General features: G+C 37.9%; 2 protein-coding genes across 4 annotated transcripts; both read left to right on the top strand.

Annotated features, from left to right (window-relative positions):
- Positions 1 to 170: 170 nt before the first annotated feature.
- On the top strand, positions 171 to 12443 carry LOC113039621 (E3 ubiquitin-protein ligase MARCH2). Its single transcript, XM_026197576.1, has 5 exons — positions 171 to 356; positions 4622 to 4892; positions 4971 to 5175; positions 7016 to 7225; positions 8382 to 12443. Exons 2-5 carry the CDS (start codon positions 4717 to 4719, stop codon positions 8538 to 8540), a joined length of 750 nt encoding a protein of 249 aa, XP_026053361.1. The 5' UTR covers positions 171 to 356; positions 4622 to 4716; the 3' UTR covers positions 8541 to 12443.
- A 1447-nt stretch (positions 12444 to 13890) lies between these two features.
- LOC113039620 (heterogeneous nuclear ribonucleoprotein M) lies at positions 13891 to 21442 on the top strand. Of its 3 annotated transcripts, XM_026197573.1 has the most exons (16): positions 13891 to 14154; positions 15482 to 15657; positions 16956 to 17008; positions 17618 to 17625; positions 17716 to 17809; positions 18399 to 18665; positions 18762 to 18915; positions 19013 to 19062; positions 19147 to 19207; positions 19313 to 19411; positions 19515 to 19556; positions 19901 to 19972; positions 20051 to 20155; positions 20243 to 20826; positions 20916 to 20967; positions 21055 to 21442. In XM_026197573.1, exons 1-16 carry the CDS (start codon positions 14117 to 14119, stop codon positions 21216 to 21218), a joined length of 2019 nt encoding a protein of 672 aa, XP_026053358.1. In that variant the 5' UTR covers positions 13891 to 14116; the 3' UTR covers positions 21219 to 21442. The 3 variants fall into 3 exon arrangements, with proteins under 3 accessions (XP_026053358.1, XP_026053359.1, XP_026053360.1); XM_026197574.1 differs by lacking the exon at positions 19515 to 19556; XM_026197575.1 differs by lacking the exons at positions 13891 to 14154; positions 16956 to 17008.
- Positions 21443 to 23295: the final 1853 nt, after the last annotated feature.

Here is a 23295-nt window from a genome sequence, read left to right as displayed (position 1 = left end):
AAATCAAAGTATTTAGTTTAAACAATTATTTAAAAAAATCAAACCCTATTTAAATCACAACGCATAAAGCCTCACATGAGCAGAGAACAGTCATTAGAAATAACAATAGGCACTTCTCGTATGACGGCTATTCACGAAAGCTGTTTAGGAAAATTCCGAAGCAGCGCTGCGTAGAGAAGCGCCTCCCTCTGCGCTCTTATCGTACACGGCACTAATCAGAGGCCGAGCCGAGCCGTCTGCTGAAAGGATCAAACCCCAAACAAGGCTTCTACTTTTCACCTTATCGCTTGCAAACAAGCGCCACTTTTTAAAGGAATTCACCCTTAAGGCACCAGCGAATCATGGACATCCAAACGGTAAGATTAGACGACAAGAAATTATGTTTAATCTCTAATCCCTGGTTTTGATGGCATATTTTGCTACTCGGCTAATGATTCTAGCAGTCTAATGCAGCTGCATTATTCCACATTCACTCTGACTTTGTCTTAATCCGTATCGAATCGGGTTGATTTCGGTTTATACGAATATATAAGAAATATTTAGCTCTATAATGGAGGATGTTTAATTGGCAGTTTGTGTTGTGTGCCAAAGGCCCACCCTAGACTAGTGTCAGACAGCTTGATAGATCAGATCAGCCCAAACCAGACCAGATGGTTTAAATGTGGACTGATGTTATGGCTGCACAGGATTTCATATTTTATGTAAAATGGCAGTGAATTTATGCTGGTTATTCTCTCATCTCATGTTTCTGTCCGTGCATTCCTATGCTGGTAAAGGTTATATGTTGTTGGTTTGATCAGATCATATCCAGGACTTGCTATTCATCAAAAGATAAGGTTTTGAAACATACAGTTTCCAAAAATGCTGTGTACAAATGTTAGCTCACTGGGTTTTCTTTTGTGTACTGCTCAGATAATAGACAAAGTTAACTTCAATATGCTTGTTTTAGTATTATAATGAAATATTATGTTAATTGAATCCTAGTCTGGTTTCAAACCTTCATGACTTCTGTGGAACACAAAAGGAGACGTTCTGAAGAATGTCCAAGATGCTCTTTTTCATTAATCGCAAGCTTGTAGTAATTACAGTGGTCAAGCTTGGAAATCAAAATTTAGATTTTTAAATAGTTTCTTATACAAAGCTTGGAATATAATGCACAATTATTTTCTTAATTTTTTTATTATTGGGGGAGGGGTGTTACTTTATTGTCTGATCTACCCCACTGTCCTGGTTTAGGTCCTGTTTTACCGGTCAAACTCAATATTTTTTAATTAAGCATGTTAAATCAAGACCATCTACAGTTTAGGGCTGCACAATTCATAGAAATAAATTGCAAAGTCAATAAATCGCGATTATACAGAATCTGTGATTGTCATGCGTATTTTTTCAGTGAAGCACAGTTCTGTGATCAGCAGTAAATCTCCATCCAAAGGCCAGAGGGTGCCCTCATGCTGAAACTCCAAATATCCCCCGAAGAAGAAAAGCAGGGAATTTCTATCTCTGCAGCTGAATAAACAGAAGATTTAACTGCTTTCATTGATTCAACGTGACTAATAAATACACAACTATGACAATATATGGTTTATCTGAGTTGTTCTTCTTCTTTTGATTTTTATCATAATAAAATATATCTATAATGAAATGCTAATCGACATAGACTTTATCACTGCTTAGAATACAATGAAATATTGTGTGCCTTAATTACTCTGTGTAAGAAGCCACATCATCTCACAGAGGGATTTATTTCAAACACTTGAGCAGCATTTACTACACAGAGCCATAGTTCACTGAGAAGATATGCAAACAGTCATTATCGTGAATGATTTTGACAATTTGATAATCCTACAGTTACATCTTCTGTGATTATGAATGCAATTTTCGCATAGCTTGTCAAAAAGCTAGGGCTCTGTGTAGTGAATGCTGCTCCACCTGAAAGCAGATGATGGGAAATTTACTGCTAATCACAGAACCGGTGTTCTGTCGATTTGTCCTACCCTGTCAGAATTTCTACCTCCCACTAAAACAGTGGGTAGTACAATTCGACAACAAAAAATGCTACTATAAAGTTATGGTTTATTGATGTCTATACCTTCCTCAACCCTAAATCTACCATTACAGTAATGCAAATACAGTAATTGTGTTATATTTGCGGTTGTAGCTAGATGTTTTATACCAATTAGATTGTTTTTATTAAAGTCTACAATAACCCCAACTCTGAACCTACCCTTACAGTAATGCAGATACATAAAAAAATCATTGTTTAAGCATAAGACAAACGAAGCGATATTGTTGTGCGCATGCTCAGTAAACCCTGGTAGGAAAATCTGATGGGTAGGATAAAATGTCAGGACACCGGCTTTACTGAATAAGTGCGCATGACAATTGTGATTAATCACGTTCGATTAATTGTTTTCGATTAATCATGCAGCCCTACTACAGTTACTACTGATGTCCCTCAGGGTTCCGTTTTAGGCCCACTCGTGTTCTTCATCTATTTAGTTCCTCTTGGCTATATTTTCAGGAAATATGGTATCCATTTTCACTATGCTGACTACACCCCATCTCTACCTGGCTTCTAAACCCTATAGTTCTTTACCTCCTCCTTCCTTGACTAGATGTTTAGCTGAAATTAAAGACTGGCTTTCAGCCAACTTTATAAAACACAACAGTGGTAAAACTGAGGTCTTACTTGTTGGAACATAATCATTTTTGCTTAAATCTGATTGTTTTACAATGGATATCGATAATAAGGCAATTTGTCCTCCTTCTTAGCAGGTTAGGAGTTTGGGTGTCATTCTGGATAGCACAATTTCTTTTGAAGCTCATGTCAATAATATTACGCATACTGTATATTTTCACCTGCATAATATCAATCGTCTTCGCCCCTCTCTAACAATGAATAATACTACAATTCTTATTCATGCAGTAGTTACCTCACGTGTCAACTATTGTGATGCACTCCTTACTGGTCTTCCTTCTAAAATCCTCTATAAACTCCAATTGGTTCAGAACTCAGCAGCTCCTGTTCTTTCTAGGACTTCATCAATAGAGCTAAATTCTCCAGTCCTCCTACTTTTACACTTGCTCCCAGTAAAGTATCGCAGTATTGATTAAAAAATTGTGCTTCTCACATTTAAGGCACTTCACAACCTTGCTCAACCTTGCTTAAGCGTATCTTACTGACCTTCTTCACATCGACACTCGGCCTCACACAAACAGTCTCTCTTGTATCGCCACATATATGTTTAAACATTATGTTTAATGGAGTTAAAAACCACAAGCACTTGTTGGGAAATGTAATGTCCCTTTCCATAATCACAAGCTTCATTTTTCAAAATAAATGTAAAGACGGTTAATAATGTCCTTAGTTTTACCATCAGTTTAAGTCTAAATGGGGAACAAAGTGGTGTGACAGACACAGCGATGAAGTTTGTGTTTGCAGTACACAAGTCACGGACGGTTAAGAAAGTCTCTCTCTCTCTCTCTCTTTCTCTCACTCACACACACAAATCTAAATTTTTTTAACATTCAATAGCAAATACTTAAACTAATAACAAAACATATTTACAGCAGCTGATTCAGAAGCGCCAGATTGGCTCAGAAAAGTCTGAATCACCTCCTCTTTTAGGTTCACGAAACAGTCGTACATAAAATGTGTTGCTGTTCTGTTGAGTAATCTTAAAGATTCCTAAATGCATCTACTTTCAGAAGGCCAGATAAAGTACTTTTGCCTTCACTATGTCTTTGTGTGAACATTTGGGCGGCGTTACGCAAATATTTCCATATAGTGAAGTATACACGTGGGGCGTGTTTGAATGAGCTGTTTCAGGGGGGCGTGGCAGAGTCTTAACTTTGATGGCATTTTTTTAAAAGTACAAATTAAGCTCTAATGCATTTTATGGCAGACCGTTGATTTTCACAAAGAAATTATTTTGACTTGAAAAATAATAATAATAAGAGACAAAGCAAAAATCCTTCTTATAGTAAGAAATTTACAATGGTAGTAAATGGGATGATTTTTGGATTAGTTAAAAGCAGAAATGTTAAATCTGATTATAAAAGCACTTAAAAAATTGTAGTTAAAAATGTAAAGCTATTTAAATCATTATTTTTTACAGTGATTTTAATGATGTCTCTGCAACAAAGTTGTAAAATTGGATGCAACTTTACACACATTTGTGTTTTTTTTATATATTATTAGAATAGTGAGTTTTATCTTAGATAAGTTTATCTTAGTTTACAAAGTGGCCCCATGCACTTCCATTTTAAGTGTCTCAATAAGCCTTCTCAATGAAAATAGGCCTAGAATTTTTTTTTTGTTGGTAATCAACATTATGCCACTAATGCTGTCGACTGAACTTGTATTGAACACATAAAATTCCTTTCACATAAAAAAGAAAGAAAAAGATTTACATTTTTAACACATTTACCCTTGTTCTGTGAATCCACGTTATCTAAAATATTTCCTTAACAGAATTTGCATCTGGTTCAGTTTTTCACGCGAGTTTGCAGTTTGACAGTGTCTGTGTGGTGCGTTGCTTCATTGCCAACTGACAGTTAACCATTTTCTCTGTTGAAATTCCCCTGATGTAACCATTGTAAATGTTCCTCCTCTCTGCAGTGGTAGGGTCTTTGTGACTTGAGGTGTGGCAGCAAGGCTGCTCCCTGATTCCCCCCGGTGCTCCCCTGCCCCCCGCCCTCCTGGACAGCCCCGAAATGACCACAGGGGAGTGTTGCCACCTCCCAGGCTCCCTGTGCGACTGCACTGGCAACGCTGCCCTGTCCAAAACCGTGGAGGAGGCTGACAACCGCCGGGCCCAGTACGTCACCCAGGTCACGGCCAAAGACGGACGTCTACTGTCTACTGTTATCAAAGCCCTGGGCACCCAGAGGTACACAAATCTGAATAGTATTTTCAATTTCAAGCAGTATTGCCTAAAGGCAAAGCTGTTAACTTCCTTCTCTGTTAGCGATCGGCCGATTTGTCGGATCTGCCACGAGGGTCAAGATGTGTGCAATAGCGAGGGGCTTCTCTCCCCGTGCGACTGCACCGGCACATTGGGCACGGTCCACAAGAGCTGCCTGGAGAAGTGGCTGTCCTCCTCTAACACCAGCTACTGTGAGCTGTGCCACACTGAGTTTACCATAGAGCGCCGGCCCCGGCCCCTCACAGAGGTAACAAAGGTTAATGCCTTTAGCCTCATCTGCATGGCTCGGCCTCGCTTTGCTATTGAACATTTACTTGTGTGTCTGTTTACATGGCATAATTGATCATATTTGGTAAGACATCAGCATCAAATTAAATTTATACAAGTGATTTCATCTACATAGAAAGTGAAGTAAATGCAAGTGTCAACTTTATTGCTTTAAAATAACTTTTGTGAAACCGAAATGTCAAAATTTGGGTGATATAATGTTTCATTGGCATTCTGCGAAACATTTATGTAAAAATTCAATATGATAAAATAATATATAATTAATATAATATACCAGTATATGAATTATGTACTTTTTAAATCGTTAAAAGAAAAAGTGATCATACAAACATTTATAATAGTTTTTCAGCATTTAAAATGACAATTGGGTATAACTTAGTAGTTTTTGAAGGAAGGTGGCAAAGATTGGTAAAATTTAAAAATTACTTTTTATTTATTAATTTATAAGTCTAAATGTCATCTAATGATAAATATACCTGACAAGATTACTTGGTATATAATCTTTTGTTACATTGAATATATATATATATATATATATATATATATATATATATATATATATATATATTAACAAACAAAAATCTCACTGGATTATTACATTTAATTGCAAAAAATTATGTTTGGAAATGTAAACCGATATTTCCTACTGACACACTACAACAAAAGATAGAAAAAACGGACTTGAAACCATTTTTTGTTGTTGAAAATACTAGTGCCCTAAGACTTATGCACAGAACTGTATATATATTGGCTGAAATACACTTATCAGAATCAGAAGGAGTCAAAAGTTTGGTTTAGTGGTAATAAGTATTCAAAATATATTCTTTAACTGACACTATGCAAAGTAGTGAGAAAATATGTTCAAAGACTCAATATACACTCAGATATATAGGTTTATACACAAGTTTTTTTATTTTAATTTTATGTTTTTCACAAAAACTGTAATTTTCTGTTGCTGTTTGGATGCAGTAAAACATCCACAGATGCAGCAGAAAACATCTGGGTCATGTTTGCAAGGAAAACTTTATCCTTGAAATCACGATTACTCATAGAATAATGTCTTCAAAATCGTTCATACAATTGACTGAGAATTAACCAAATAGTTGTAATCTGGTTCAAGAAGGTAGAAAACATGTCTTTAAGGCAGTTTCTTTTTTTTTCTTTTTTTTGATGACTAGTACAAGAAAGTACAAGATTTCCTCACCCTTACAAATTGTTGTTGAACGCAAAAATGCTATGAAATGTTTTCATATTTTATATCATAATAATTATAAGAAACAAATATTGGATTACATATTCAGCATATAGTATATGCATGGCATTGTTATCATTACTGCTGTCATTATTTATGCAATTATTTTTTTGTCTTTTAATTAATCAATTTTGGTCTTTATTTTGTCATGACTAATTGTTTAGGTACACATTTCTTATTTAAGAAATTATCCAAACGTTAGTTTTAAATAAGTCAAACTTACCGTTAAATAGTACTCTTATATGTAGAACCAACATTGATAACAAATTAAGTTGAAGTGGTTGAAAATTTTGTTTAAACTGATCTTTACTAAGGATGATGACTGTGAAATTGATTACATTCACATTTACATTACATTTAGTCATTTAGCATTTATTCATTTAGCAGACGCTTTTATCCGAAGCGACTTACAAATGAGGACAATGAAAGCAATCAAAAACAACATGAGCGTTATTGGTTATCATTATTGATTATTGGTCATAACATGTAATTATTGATCTTCGGGCATGTATTCTTCATCACTAATCCTCACGTCATCTTTCAATAGTGGCTCAGGGACCCGGGCCCCCGGAATGAGAAGCGCACCCTCTTCTGTGACATGGTGTGCTTCCTGTTTATAACGCCCCTGGCAGCCATCTCAGGCTGGCTGTGTCTCCGGGGTGCACAGGACCACCTGCACTTCAACAGTCGCCTGGAGGCAGTCGGCCTCATCGCTCTGACCATCGCTCTCTTCACCATCTACGTCCTCTGGACACTGGTACTGCATTACAGTCCATCAAATGCAGATTTCAGTTTTTATTCTGAAACAGAATGCTTAAATTCATTTGGAGGAATCAAATGAAGACTTATCTGAACATGTCTGGGTCATATTTCACCCCCAAAAAATGTGTTAAATATGTTTCATAATCTGATCACCTTAATGCAAAGAAATCATGTTTTACTGCAGTGCCATAAATATCTCTGTAAATATCTCTTTACCAAAATGAATTTATAAAACAACTCATTCTCATTACCGTAAAATCATAATAATTGCACATTTGACACTCTTATAAAGGACCTTTGCACCTTAATGCACTTTCTATGGAAGATCTAGGTATTTTTTGTGATTTGCGCAAACAAGGAGGTAAAGTTTACTAAAGGAATTGTTCACCTGACAATGAAAATGGCATTTTTTACTTATGTCACTCCAAACTTGATTAATGATATTTTAATCGTAGAACAATCGACCATACAATTGTTTTGTGCAGGAACAAAATGAAAGTGGTAATCTTTCCAGAAGCTCTGAAATGTCATTTAAGTTCAAGTAATGGATAAATAAAAATAATGCTTTGTTAATTGTTTAACGTGTTTAATAATGTCGGCGCCGATAGCCAAGTGAGCCAAGTGTGCTGACATATAACCCCATTGCATCGCGAGTCCTGATCCCGAACCCACCCCCCTTCTCTCTCCCAGCTCGCTTACTGTCTTGCTCTACATTATCTCAAAGACAAAATGTAAATAACAAAATAAATCTAAACATTAAAAAAAAAAAAAACTTTGAATAATCTCATTACCATCATTGGCAAAAACTCTTTATCAGTCATTCAAAGACAAATCACCTGCGATTATGATTACAATGTAAGAAGAACACTGGGTGTTATGGGAAGCGTTTTATAAAAAGATTAAATAGTAATATTTTTTGGACCACCTGAGGTTCATGCTCTATTGAAAAGAAAAATGTGTTATGTTCTGGTAATGAGAATTGGAGAGTGAAGGGAATGTTCTTGTAATATACTTTCTTATTTCATAGTTTTTCTTCTCATTTTGGTGGGAAATGTCACCCAGACATATTGTTTTCATAAAAAATGGACCATTTTAATTTCTAGGACCTTGTGCTCAAACCAAAGGTGTGAAAAATTGTCCTTGTTTTGCAGGTCTCATTCCGCTACCACTGTCAGTTGTACTCGGAGTGGAGACGAACCAATCAGAAAGTCCGCTTGCTCATTCCTGACACCAAGGGAGCACACTCTACCCAGCATTCCTTGCTTTCCACAAAGCTGCTGAAAAAGACGGCAGACGAGACCATAGTATGAGAGATGTGGTGTGGGGCCCGATTGCGGTGGTATTAGCGTGCTACAGGTTCTTGACACAGCGTCGTCGACCAGAGCCGCGGCATTTTGGATGCATTCTTTTCTATTTAATCCTTTTTATCTAAATATGTGAGCACTTCATTTGTTGGATTTTTTTCACAAGTCTCTTTTATTGTTTTTTTCGAGCCTTTATAAGCGTGTTGTTTTATTTATTTGGGGCTTGTACAGCCAGGCTGAGGCCCCATACTGTTCAGTATGCATTGTATTTGAAACAATCGGAAATCTAACGTATGTGTATAGACGATTCCTTTGAGCACAGCGGCGAGGGATTATGACTCAAGTACGTATGGCTGCTGAAGCTTAAAACCAAACCTTTCTTTCATTTTCAATGTATCGTTTTTCTACTCATCTACCTTCAAGTACTTTCCATCTTAACCTGACGGAGTTCCGCCTAAGCGAACTTAGTCCTTGTGGCTAAACGATTTAGTCGATATATAAATGTATACACACTTAGTGAAACAAGTAAGCTCTAAGCTTCGATCGACATGGGTATTACAGGGCCATTTGCCCGGGAAATGAATGTGGAGGCTGATGTATATCTGCAGATGCTCAAACTCATCCGAAGGTTGGCGAAAAAAAGAGAGTGCAATAACACGCTGCCATTGGCATGATTCTGCTGTGAACACACGCAGGTTTTCATGCATGCCTAGTTCATTTCGTAAATCTCATCAAATTGGTGACTGTTCGTGAGTTTCAATTTTGTATACAGATCAAAGGCTGTTTTTCCGAACCGAACGGTCTCCGAACAACGTAAAACAGCATGTGGTGGTTTTAAAGTCGTAGCACTTTCTGACAACGTAGCCTAGATGTGAGCTGAACAAATGTAGATATGTGTACGCTTTTGGGATGCTAATATGTCGCAACTTTATATGTTGTTGTTGTTGAGTTGTGATAAGTGCAGATGCAAACACCTCTACGGTTCATTGTTCAGTCATTTTCAGAATCCGTTTTTCCTTCGTTTTTTTAGGCGAGTGTTTAAAGTTGAATGTGTATGTGTGTTTACGGTATGCATTTTATAAGCTCTGGCTCTTTGTGTTGTTTAGTTAGCATCAAAAGCCTGAAGTTGAGGATGGCATACTTGGGGTTTTGTAGCAGTTTACTTTGTGAAAGATGCAGGTCAAGCCACAGAGGACGAAGTAATTGTAAAGATAAACATCATTGCCAGAACAGTAACGAAACCGTTCATGAATGACACTACAGTATTTAAACAAAGGTGTCTTTTAAGCTGTGAGTCATATATTGGTGCAAGAAAGTTCTGCAGAACACCAACCATCAGATATTTTCGAACCGTACAGTTATGTACCGTCTGAAAGTGTGGGAATGTGGTAGGCAGTATCGTAATAATTGCAAATTTGCCACTCTTAATGTGGACCCTTTTGCGCCTTATGCACCCGCTGTGGAAGATCTAGGTCTAGGAAAGATTTGCGCAAAAGTTTGCCGGTAAAGTTCACTGAGGGCATTGTTCACCTGATGATGAAAATGTTATTTATTCACCCTAATGTCACTTAAAATTTTAATGCTGTTATTTTAATCATAGAACAATTTTGGTGAATCATTTCTGTAACGTGTACAATGATCATTTGTAGTGACCTTATCTGTCAAGCTTCAAGATTTCAATGAAAGCGGTTCATATGAAATGTGCCCTTTTACAAATTCATACAATAGTTTTGTGCAAGAACCAGAAAGAAATACAAGTGATAATCTTCTCCAAAGCTCTAAAATCTCACTTATGTTCAGATTCTGTAATGATTGATGGCCACGCATTGTTTATTCTTGAAAGACTAAGTGAATCTCCACTTAAAATTTGACTTCGTATGAGTTCAGTTGGAATATAGGGCGCAAGCCATATAGACCACATGGACTTTTTTTTAATTTTCTAGAAAAGATCTTTGTGAAAATTCTTCAGATCTTAATGGAAGCTTGGTTCCAGAATGGGATTCCAACATTTTACAAAAAAAATTCCATTTATATCTCACAATTCAGTTTTTTTTTTAACAATACCAGCAGTACTTAATAAACAGTATTACTTTTTTCAGATCAGTTTACAGTTCAGTTCAATGCAGTTCAATTCTCTGGTATTGTTAAAAAATTTTATATACCTTGTACATTTTGTTAACCATACATCACTTTCTAGCCACTCTGGCAATTCGGAGGAATTCGGAATTGTGAGCTATAATTAGCGAGATATAATTATTTTTATTTTATATTCTGTAGCAGAAAATAAAACATAATTGCAAGACTCTGAATTCAGAATTCTGAGGGGAATCATTTAAATTACGAGATGTAAATCTAACAAGAGTCAGAATTATGAGATATTATCATTGTTAGAAATAAGTCAGAATTGTGTGATTTTGTTTTAATCGCATAATGGGTAAAAAAAAAAAAAGAGAGAAAAAAAGTCAAAATGACGGTGAATAATTAATGACGTAATTTTAATTTTGGCTGAATTGTTCTTTTAAGGCTAATAATATAAATAGGTCCATTAATTATTTTATTGTAAATTCAAATGTGTCTCAATTGTAAATGTGTAGATAAATTGATGTCTCTGTTGTTCAGAAGTGTTGTGTGCTGTAGGTCCAGGGTTCTGTATGTGTGTGTTTGTGTGTGTGTGTGGAGCAGACAGGCCCACGAATGTCTGGATTATTTGCTGAAGGATGCAGCTGATCAGCCTGCGCTTAAGATGCTTGTAGTTCACGCGCCACAAACGAGCGAGTTTGAAACCAAAAGGTGCTTCTGTATATTTGGACATTCAAACATGCAAAAGGTTTTACCCTCAAATTCATTGCACCACCCATCTCCCATCAGCTAATTTCACATTGGAGAATGGGAGAGAAAAAAAAAAAAGCTTTCCTCTCTAAATGGATTCTTTATTTTAAGGGGAGAAAATTTGTGCAATACACTAAATATGACGGCATTATATAACAATAATTATTTTGATATTTTTGTAGAGTATTAGGAATAATCCATCATCATCATAATCATCATCTTTCCCATTGCTCAGTGTTTTTCCGGAAAGAAGTTGCTGATTTGAACCATTATTTCAAACCACTAGTGGTGTTGGATCACCAACAACAGGCAACTTTACCAGCTTAATGCTAACTTGAGGAGTGCTGTCTCGTTGTTGTGCTTCCACCTGCTTTCTTCACTTTTTGGGCCATTCCTTGGTTATTTTGCAACGTAGGTGTAATACATTGAGTGCAATTTCAAAAATACTACAATGCAATTCTTACCTATAACCTTAACAATACATGTATGATATATACATAGATGTAGATGTTGTTGCATATGAAGGACTTTATGAGTGGGACAATGTTGAACTCATGATTCTGTTTGTTTATTTTATTTTTTTTTTAACTTGCAGTGGATGCCAGTGAACTGGCCACAATATGCAACACTGCAAAATCAGTTCAGCAGCTCAATGATGATGTTAATAAACACCTCCGAAACCTCTCTGTTCCTCCAGTGCATGCTTTCTTATTTAAATACAATTGCACAATTTCTGGGGGGGAGGTTAAACTTTTTGTTGCAGTTTCAAAAAAGAAGGCATTACCAAATCTGGACTGAATTGTACACGTTCACACAGTTTGTTGATGCAGTTGAAATATCTTTAATTTTGCCAGTGTGTGTTTTAATGTATTCATATATGTATTATTTTGTTTCTGTTTTGTTTTCATTTATTCTTGGAGCACAGGATTTTTATCACACTGAACTTTTGAAATACTACAATGTTTATGTTGTGCATTGGCTAAGAGAAAGATGTCTGTTACGTCCTCACCAAAAATATGTTGGTGCTTGAAATCAGCCAAGAAAAGTGTGCAAAGCAAATTAAAAACGATGCTCTGGACCTGATAACTGTGCTGTTGTTCTTTCGAGAGATTTCTGAGACGTTGCACAATTTCAGGAATGGCTTAAACTCACTCTTTTGGGCAACAAGCCATTTATTATGAACTGAAGCTCTGTATTATATGGAAGTCTGTTTTCAACACAGAATAAAGAAAAACATGAAAACAAATGAAACTGAGTTTTTACAAATTCTGACTGAGATCTGATATATAAACCCACAATTCAGAGAAGTCAGAAAGTTGTGGGATGTAAACTCAGAACTGCAAGGAAAAATGTCTCGGAATTACGAGAAACTAATTCTGTTTTTGATATAATAGTTATAATACATATTTTGGGGGCTTTTACAGGATTTTAATATTATTTTAACATTTTAAAAAGCCTCATAGGATGTTGAATTAAAATTTATATATTAAAGATTTAAAAGTCAGCTGAATTGGAATTTAAAAAAAGTTAACAACAATGTGCAGAAGTTTGTTTATATGTATTTAATAGTCAAGAAATTTCGCACCAAAGTTTCCACAACATATTAAAATATATGTTGTGTTTTATAGCAACGTGTGATGGAAATTACATTTCAAACATTTTTTGAAAAACCTGGCAACACTTGTCATGCTTATAAATAATTAGCATTAAACGCAGAATACAAGGGAACATTTCTTAATGGTTTGTTTAATTTAACAAAATCACAGCTTGAGTGAAAAACCAATCTGTTCACCCTTTTGAAAAAAGAATGCTGGTCCTTTTGCTGGTTTATGCTGGATCTTTGCTGGATTTTTGCTGGCTCTTTGCTGGTTTATGCTGACTTTTTGCTGGCTCTTTGCTGGTTTATGCTGACTTTTTGCTGGCTCTTTGTTGGTGTATACTGGTTTATGCTGGCTCTTTGCTGGTTTATGCTGGGGTATGATGGCTCTTTGCTGGTTTATATTGGCTATTTGCTGGTGTATGCTGGCTCTTTGCTGGTTTATATTGGCTCTTTGTTGGTTTATGCTGGCTCTTTGCTTGTGCCGGCAAATTACCGACATAAACCAGCATCCCCTTGTCAAAAACATACCTAACCACCTAACATACCTAAACACATACCCATACCTAACGTACAAACACCTTGAACTGAAAAATTATCTGTTCATGAGTGATATTTTTATATTTATCTTTATTTTTCTTTATTTCACCTCAGACTTTTCACTGACACGGTTTCTTTGAAACCCAAATGTAGTTGGCTCTTTGTTTAGGATGTAAAACTGCACGTAATTTTTCGTATTTTCTGTAGACCTTCAGAAAACAAAAAATAAAGGCTGAGATCTTTTGGGTTTGTAATAAAAAATCAACCTAGTAAATTAATGATACGATATTTTAACATCATCTACGGTACACCTCATGCTAACCGGCCTCCCGAGAGAGTTTAAACTAGAATGCGTCACACATTGTTTCCCATCATGCCTCTCGTCGCTCCCAATATCATCTTGGTGTTTTTTGTGCCGCCGCCATTTCACCAGACGAAAGACTCGAAGCAGCGTGCGAGCTCTTTTAGCGCTGGTGGCGACGAAACACGACTGAGCAGCGACCCTCGTTGATTTTACGACTTTAAACGCGTTTTTATCTGTTTCTAGACCTAGTCTGCGTGGTTTAGAACAGTGTAATCTGAAAACGGAGGAGGACCGCGAACATCTGAAGGCAAAATGTCGTCTGAGGTTAAACCAGAGAAACAAGAACAAGGGTAACACGACATCGGCATGCTTTTTATTCCATATTTTGCTTTTCTTATACGGTTAAATCAATAGTAGCTACGTAATGTTTTGGGTGCAGAATGCATTTAAGAATAGTTTGGTTGCAGTTAAATATGATCGTTAAAGGACAAACTCGTTTATTTGGTTTGTGTCCTGATGAAACAAATACATGCTGGATTCACAATCGGAGGAAATCAGCTAAGCAAACATGCACGAAATTTCCCTAATATTTAAAATGAAGCACGTAGACGAGATTTGAACGACTTTTTTTTTGTTACGCAACAAACAAGATTGAGTGTCCTTTGTTTGGTGCGGCCTAGTTTTTTGCATGTCAGTTTCTTGCCCCTTTAGAAACGATTAGTTAACGTACTTGTTTTAGATGTTAACGTCTAACAAAAAAAAAGTAAACCGTACCTTTTTCATTAAAGCGTATTGGTTTAATTGGATATATTGTACATTAAAAATAAATCAATACAAATGCACGAGTGAAAATATTAAATTTTACGGTAAACTGTTAACTGAACCGTTTCCAAGTTTTGGTATCTGCAAACTCAAACCTGTTATTCAAGGTATTGTTTGTGGGAATTTAGTTATTTTAATGGAATCATTTTTTCCCCTTCTCTAATTACTAAAACATTTGTTCTCAGACTGACTAGACAGACTGTCTGATTTGTTAAATTTTCAACCCCGTTATTCATTAACGTTACTTTAACAAAAAACTTTATTGCTAGAAAATATAAAACGTTATATCAGGGGTTTAAACTACATTTAGACAAATTTTAGTAAGAGGGTTGAAGAAAACTCAACCCCCATAAAGTGGAGGAATGCATGAGTATATATTACTTTTAATTTAAAAAATAAACTTGAATTTGTTAATCTTAACGATTTTGATGCATGGCTGAACATTACATTTTATTCCAAATTTCTGTTGCTGCAAACTCGACCCTTTTATCCAGTTTATTGCTAGAAAAGGATTCAAATTACTATTTTTATTACTTGCGGCAAGTGTGAATTATGAACACATTTTGAGTGACTAATTTCTGATGAATTTTCAACCCTGTTATACGATCTTAATTTGAAATTGAATTGTATTGCTGTAAAATAGAAAGTATAAAACCTGGCTTTTCTACTATTTTAGACATCTAAATTTTGGTTACAGGGTTTAGGAAATGTACTCTATTGAACATGAATGGAAAATCTTAGAACAATTGGCCTTAATTTAGTTTTATCTCAAGCTTGATTGCATGATTTTCTTGTTGGGTGAAAAACATCTCAAATTGCATTTTTTTGTGTGGTTTGTTTTTTTTCTCCATACAGAAATAATGTGAATGGCAAGTCCAACCATGAGTCTAGAAAGGAGAGGCCCCAGAAGCGCGGTGGTGGGGGCCGGTTTGAACCTTACGGGAAGCCCAACAAGAGATACCGGGTGTTTGTCAGCAACATTCCCTATGATGTTAAATGGCAAACTCTAAAAGATCTCATGAAGGAAATAGGTAAGTTTTCATTATATTTAGTTGTATATCTTAGGTTAGCTTAGAGCCATGGAGTTTTAGTTTTGAGGTTTCGAAGGTGGCCACCTACTCAGTTGCTTTAGGTCAGAGGATAAACATCCCATCATGGGGAAGTGGTCTGTTGGAAAAGTGTCTTGTCTGTTGTGGAAAATGATTATTAATTCAAGCTTGCTAATGTAGGTGGATGGCACTTTAAAATTGTGCGAATTGCACATACACACAGAACGGAGTCTAATCCATTCATATGAATCTGATGCCATCATTTGGTCTCTTTGGCTTTGGAGAAAGTGTGTAGTTTTCACCCTAACCTGTTGGTTAGTATTTCAGAACAATCTATTGAGTGGTCACATTTTTCCCTATCCATGTGTAGCAGCCCCTCCATGCCTAATGATTTGTACGCATGGGGAATTTCATGTGGAAATTGTTGTCTGTAGAATTAAATTGCATTTTCTTTTTTAGGTGAATGCCAGAGTGAATGTTTTTGCAGCTGATCTTCATTATTGTGCCCTTAAAAAAATGGATGTGATTTGATTTCTGGGGGTACAGGTCTACAGAGTAAAGCAGCTTCTTAAGCTGGTCCTTGTTTTATCTTATGGACAGACGTTCTTGCTGAAGAAAAGCCAGGTGGTTCTTCGAGGTAGTTTTTTGACAAACAGACTAGACCTGGTTTGGGTTTGCAGTCTCATCTAATTCTATTCTTGAGTGTTCATCCAACTGGACATGTTGGAGCTGGTTTGGCTAATCGATTAAATTCAAGAGTCCAATTGTTTAGTTGGGAGGCCAAGTTGGTTCCAGGTGGACGAGGTTTCGGTTTCTGTAACTTCAAACCATTTATTTTATAACATAGGTTTAGCTATTTTCATTCAGTAACCATATATATACATATTTTTGCCCTAACATTTTGGTTTAGGTGTGTCGAATGTTTCGGAGGTAGCCAAAGACTTGTTAACCTTACCAGAAATGGTTCTTTGACGTCCAAAAAAGGCCATAGTTGACAATCCATCCAATTTTGATGGCTCGGGAGGTCAAATCCTTTTGTCAGTCTTGGATGTTGAGGTTCCCAGCAAGGACAGCTTAAGAAGTTTTCCTCAATAGACTTTACAGCTTGCTTCTTGTAGACCTGTACCAGAATTTGTGCTGCTGAGGTGCTGGGGGAGGAGGCTCTGGACTCGCAGGCCAAGCTCACTCTCACCGTTCCCCGGTTTGTGTCTGCTCTAAACCCCAATTGTTCTCTCGGCTTCTCTCCCCTTGGTGTGTGTCGTCTGGAATCTGATTTGTAGTGGGTGAGGTAACGTACGTGGAACACTTAATGGACGGAGAAGGCAAATCAAGGGTAAGTGCAAGAGACGAACCTCCATTTGTCCGCTTGAGTTCTAACATGTACTCTTAGATTTTAATGTGGGATGTTCAGGACTGGGTTGAGAGTTCAAAATGTGTCGTCTTGGGTGGCATTTGAACAAAAATGTATGCCGACTGTGGTTCTGAGTGGAACCGCAGGGATCGTTTCCCAGCTATATAGTAATTCTGGTTCTCGTGTGTTTACGAGGTAGCTTATTTTTTTTTTTTGAGTCTCATTATTGGACTTCAGGTGGTGTTCAGTAACTAAACATGGCGTCAATGATTTGTTGAGTGACTCAACTAGTGGGATAACATCAGAAATGGAGCCTGAATCAGTAATTGGAACTGAAGGACGCTTGTGTATTCTACTCGTCAATTAATTCTGTCAGTCATTTTGAGTTTGAATGTAATTATGTAAGTGTTGAACACCACAGAGAAGTATTATTTGAATATTCTTTATCAATTTAGTGTGTCGTAAGTATTTTTCATGAGTCAGTTTTTGATGAATTTTTTTAGTTTTTTTTTTTTTTTTAGCGCTTGTCTAATTGTCTCTTTTGTTCCTGTTTTGTTTGTTTGTTCGTCCTGGCTGGTTTGCTGACTCAAGGGTTGTGCGTAAGTATCATCCAGACTATCGATAATTTCTCATATGTTGCTTTTGCACTACTCTTGCTAAACTTTATTTTATTTTTAATTTTTAAATAGGGTGGTGGAGTTCAGAACTGAAGAGCTCATGAAAAAGGCTGTAGAGAAAGTCAACAAACATGTCATGAACGGTCGTCCTCTCAAGGTCAAAGAGGTGAGTTCATCTTGCAGATGAATAACACTGGGTACATATATGGCACTTTTCCACTGCATGGTATGGCACGGTTCAGTACGGTTCCCTTTTGGGGGGTTTTTCACTGGCTACTTTTAGTGCCACCTTTCTTGAGGTACCAAGTGTACAATTACCAAAACGTGAATCTTCACTACCTGCATCATTGAACTTGCGACAAACAAAAAAGAACTGCTAGATTTAAATGAGCAGAGCCAGCAAAGGAGTGAATGCAACTGTTTTGAGCGCACATTTTAAAAAAACAAAACAAAAATGTCTGTTTTGTTGTCTGTTGAGGATGTACAGACGTTCCTCTCGTTGATACCAGAGGAGCGGATCCAACTAGAGCTTGATGGGGTGATGTGGAATGAAAAAGATTTTAGAGTCACAGCAGTTGCGGTGGCGTAACTATAATGACACTTGAATAATCCCACCCACTCTAGCAATAATAAAGCCAAGCAGAAAAACTTATTGGCCAATGCCGATATTTGGGAAAAATGGCAGATATCGGCCGATATATCGGTCAATCGCTAAATGTGTACTGTTATAAACTATCTCCTTGTCCTTCTCGAAGGATCCAGATGGAGTGATTGCCCAGCGTGAAGCTAATCGGGCTCACGGAGGTGGAGGTGGTGGTGGTGGCGGACCCCCAGGCATGGGTGGAGGCATGGGTGGAGGCATGGGAGGAGGCATGGGTGGAGGCATGGGGATGGGCCCAGGACCAGGTGGTCCTTCCATGGTCAACATCCCTCCCAGTCTCATGAACAACCCCAACATCCCCAATGAGGTCATCCACGGACTCCAGGCTGGAAAAATCGGAAGCTCCATTTTTGTGGCCAATGTAAGCGTTTAAATCCAATATGGAGTCATAGGTCCCCTTTTTTTTATTTTTTTTTTACTTGAACCCTTACTTACCATGTGACATCTCTCTGCACAGCTGGACTACAAGGTTGGGTGGAAGAAGCTAAAGGAGGTGTTTGGAATGGCTGGAGTGGTTGTGCGTGCAGATATCCTGGAGGATAAAGACGGGAAGAGTAGGGGAATGGGAACTGTCACATTTGAAATGCCCATTGAGGCTGTTCAAGCAGTCTGTATCCTTCATAGTAGCTTTTGATGTGTGGTGTCGATTGGAATAAGGTTGTTTAATGCCATTTCAAATGTTCAATGCTTTTCCTTAATGGATGTTAGCAATGTTCAACGGACAGCTCCTCTTCAACAGGGTCATGCATGTCAAACTGGTAAGTAATCACATGGGTTTAACATTGAAGCTTGTTACTGGCTTCTCAAAATTCACTTCTTTTCACCTCTCATTGTCTTTTCAGGATGAGAAATCCCTTCCCAAAGGTGACTTCGCACCACCAGAACGTCCTCCTGCACTTCCTCGTAAGTGAAGACTCCATATTAACATTTACTGCATGGACCATCAGCCATAAAACTTTGTTGTAGTTAGACTGTTCTTCTCTAAACCAGTTTCACAATCTCATGCAGGTGGTCTGAGTGGTATCGGTCTCGGTCTGGGACCTGGCGGTCAACCCATCGATGCTACCCAGCTCAACCGGGGTGGGATGGGCAATATGGGACCAGGAGGTAACAGCGTGTTGCATGTTGGTTTTTTTGGGAATGTTTCTTCTTGTATGCACTCATTGAACTTCACTCCCCTCCCCTCTCCATGAAATCATTTTCTCCATAGGAATGGATGGAATGGGATTTGGTGGCATGGGTAGAATGGGAGGTATGTGGCTCATCTCATCAGCCATTCTTTTATTTTGGCCGGTTTTGATCCCATCTGGAAAGGACCTGCAGGTGGTACTGGTTGGATTTTATGCTGTAGTTCAAGGGTGCTCAGTCCATTTTAATGGGCGCTATACAAATGTCACTGATCTCCATAAAGCTGGTGTAATTTTGAAGCAGCATAATGTTTTTATTTTTGCAGATTTTGTGTACTTTGAATCGTCAAGTTATTTGTGTAGTACTGTGATTTACAGTGAATTATCCTTTTTTTTTTTTTGGTTGTTTAATTTCACTGCACTATAAATTCCTCCATATGAATTGAATCCATATGTGATTGATCTTCAGGGATGGATAATTTTGGAGGTGGAATGAACAACATGGATCGTTTCGGCCCCTCTGGAATGGGAAGAATGAATGGTAAATTGTTTTTAATGTTTTGCTAGTAGTTCGGTTTGAAATGGTTTATATATATATATTTATTTATTTAAATTGCAGATATGGATCGTGGAATCGGCGGTGGTTTTGACAGAGATTTCAGTGGCCGTAATGACATGGGCATGTCTCGTAGCAACTTTGGAGACACATTTGACAGAGGAATGGGTTAGTAACCTTCACCTTTGCTCCTATAAATCTCTTAGATGGTTGTATAATGTTAACCTTTTAAAATTTATTTAATCTGATTGGCAGGGAACTCCATGGGAATGGATCGCATGAATGCTGGCATGGACCGGCTTGGTGGCGGCATGGACCGCATGGGAGGACTGGACCGAATGGGAATGGATCGCATGGACCGCATGTCTGATCTAGACCGATTGGGAACTGGCTTCGACCGAATGGGTTCAGGGATTGACCGACTGGGTCCCAGTATGGATCGGCTGGGAACAGGCCTTGACCGCATGAGCTCCAGCGTGGACCGCATGGGCCCTGGTGGGTTCGACCGCCTGGGGCCGTCCGGTATGGATCGCATGAGCGGCGGGATGGACTTTGCCTCTCCTATGGGCATGGACAGGATGAACACAGGCATCGACCGAATGGGTTCAAACTTCGACCGCATGGGCTCCGGTGGCATGGACCGCTTCCCTTCCTCTGGTCTGGACCGCATGGGTTCCGGCATGGATCGGATGGGCTCTGGTGGCGTTGGTGGGCAGTTTGACAGACCTGCTGATATGGATCGTGGCAATTTCGGGACTCCTTTCAGTGGGTCTGGACAAGGAGGGCCAGGGACTGGTGGAGCCAATGCCAGGAAGGGCTGCCAGATTTTTGTCAGAAATGTAAGCATTTGATCTTAACTTCCTGTTTTTTTTTTTTTTATTTATTATTTTTTTTTCTTCTCATTCACAAACGAATTCTCTTTTTGCAGCTGCCCTTTGACTTCACTTGGAAGATGTTGAAGGACACTTTCAATTCATGTGGTAAGACACTTTCCCATAAGACTTTTCTTTTAGCATTTCTTGCTTGAGTTTCGTTAATCGATATGGCTTGTTTGCATTTTCTATCAGGCATTGTGCAGTATGCAGACATAAAGATGGAGAACGGCAAGTCTAAGGGCTGTGGTGTGGTGCGCTTTGATAATCCTGAGACCGCCGAGCGAGCCTGCCGCACCATGAATGGCTACCGGCTCAGCGGGCGAGAGATTGACGTCAGGATCGACAGAAATGCATAATCGTTATCTTTGCCTACTGATTCCTTCCACCCCCTCACTAAGCTTTCCAAATTAGTTGTCGGTTACATATTTGTATTTGTGCCGAATGGTACACTTTTAGTTTTGCCTATGACTTTTAGAGACCAAATGTTTTTTGTTTTTTCTCCCCAATTTTTATTGTGACGCTTTCCAAGAAATTGCCTTTGTTAAAGGTTTGCTAATAAATCTCAACACTGAGAACTTGAGTGGTATTTTGTGGTGCTTCCAAGTCATGTTTGGCTTTCTCTACAATTAGGTGCTGCTAGTATAAAACACACACACACACACACACACACACACACACACACACACATATATATATATATATATATATATATATATACAGTATTGTTCAAAATAATAGCAGTACAATGTGACTAACCAGAATAATCAAGGTTTTTCGTATATTTTTTTATTGCTACGTGGCAAACAAGTTACCAGTAGGTTCAGTAGATTCTCAGAAAACAAATGAGACCCAGCATTCATGATATGCACGCTCTTAAGGCTGTGCAATTGGGCAATTAGTTGAATTAGTTGAAAGGGGTGTGTTCAAAAAAATAGCAGTGTGGCATTCAATCACTGAGGTCATCAATTTTGTGAAGAAACAGGTGTGAATCAGGTGGCCCCTATTTAAGGATGAAGCCAACACTTGTTGAACATGCATTTGAAAGCTGAGGAAAATGGGTCGTTCAAGACATTGTTCAGAAGAACAGCGTACTTTGATTAAAAAGTTGATTAGAGAGGGGAAAACCTATAAAGAGGTACAAAAAATGATAGGCTGTTCAGCTAAAATGATCTCCAATGCCTTAAAATGGAGAGCAAAACCAGAGAGACGTGGAAGAAAACGGAAGACAACCATCAAAATGGATAGAAGAATAACCAGAATGGCAAAGGCTCAGCCAATGATCACCTCCAGGATGATCAAAGACAGTCTGGAGTTACCTGTAAGTACTGTGACAGTTAGAAGACGTCTGTGTGAAGCTAATCTATTTTCAAGAATCCCCCGCAAAGTCCCTCTGTTAAAAAAAAGGCATGTGCAGAAGAGGTTACAATTTGCCAAAGAACACATCAACTGGCCTAAAGAGAAATGAAGGAACATTTTGTGGACTGATGAGAGTAAAATTGTTCTTTTTGGGTCCAAGGGCCACAGGCAGTTTGTGAGACGACCCCCAAACTCTGAATTCAAGCCACAGTACACAATGAAGACAGTGAAGCATGGAGGTGCAAGCATCATGATATGGGCATGTTTCTCCTACTATGGTGTTGGGCCTATTTATCGCTTACCAGGGATCATGGATCAGTTTGCATATGTTAAAATACTTGAAGAGGTCATGTTGCCCTATGCTGAAGAGGACATGCCCTTGAAATGGTTGTTTCAACAAGACAATGACCCAAAACACACTAGTAAACGGGCAAAGTCTTGGTTCCAAACCAACAAAATTAATGTTATGGAGTGGCCAGCCCAATCTCCAGACCTTAATCCAATTGAGAACTTGTGGGGTGATATCAAAAATGCTGTTTCTGAAGCAAAACCAAGAAATGTGAATGAATTGTGGAATGTTGTTAAAGAATCATGGAGTGGAATAACAGCTGAGAGGTGCCACAAGTTGGTTGACTCCATGCCACACAGATGTCAAGCAGTTTTAAAAAACTGTGGTCATACAACTAAATATTAGTTTAGTGATTCACAGGATTGCTAAATCCCAGAAAAAAAAAATGTTTGTACAAAATAGTTTTGAGTTTGTACAGTCAAAGGTAGACACTGCTATTTTTTTGAACACACCCCTTTCAACTAATTGCCCAATTGCACAGCCTTAAGAGCGTGCATATCATGAATGCTGGGTCTTGTTTGTTTTCTGACAATCTACTGAACCTACTGGTAACTTGTTTGCCACGTAGCAATAAAAAATATACTAAAAACCTTGATTATTCTGGTTAGTCACATTGTACTGCTATTATTTTGAACAATACTGTATATATATATGAATGAACATATGGTCTGACAATTAAAAAGGGTTGCGGTTTTAGGTACTATTTTTAAAGCTTTATTTACATTAAA

Source organism: Carassius auratus, chromosome 22 (genome assembly GCF_003368295.1).
Source record: "Carassius auratus strain Wakin chromosome 22, ASM336829v1, whole genome shotgun sequence".
NCBI classification, from domain to species: domain Eukaryota; kingdom Metazoa; phylum Chordata; class Actinopteri; order Cypriniformes; family Cyprinidae; genus Carassius; species Carassius auratus.
The sequence above is the reverse complement of the archived record's forward strand: the minus strand, read 5'-3'. Positions and strand labels throughout refer to the sequence as shown.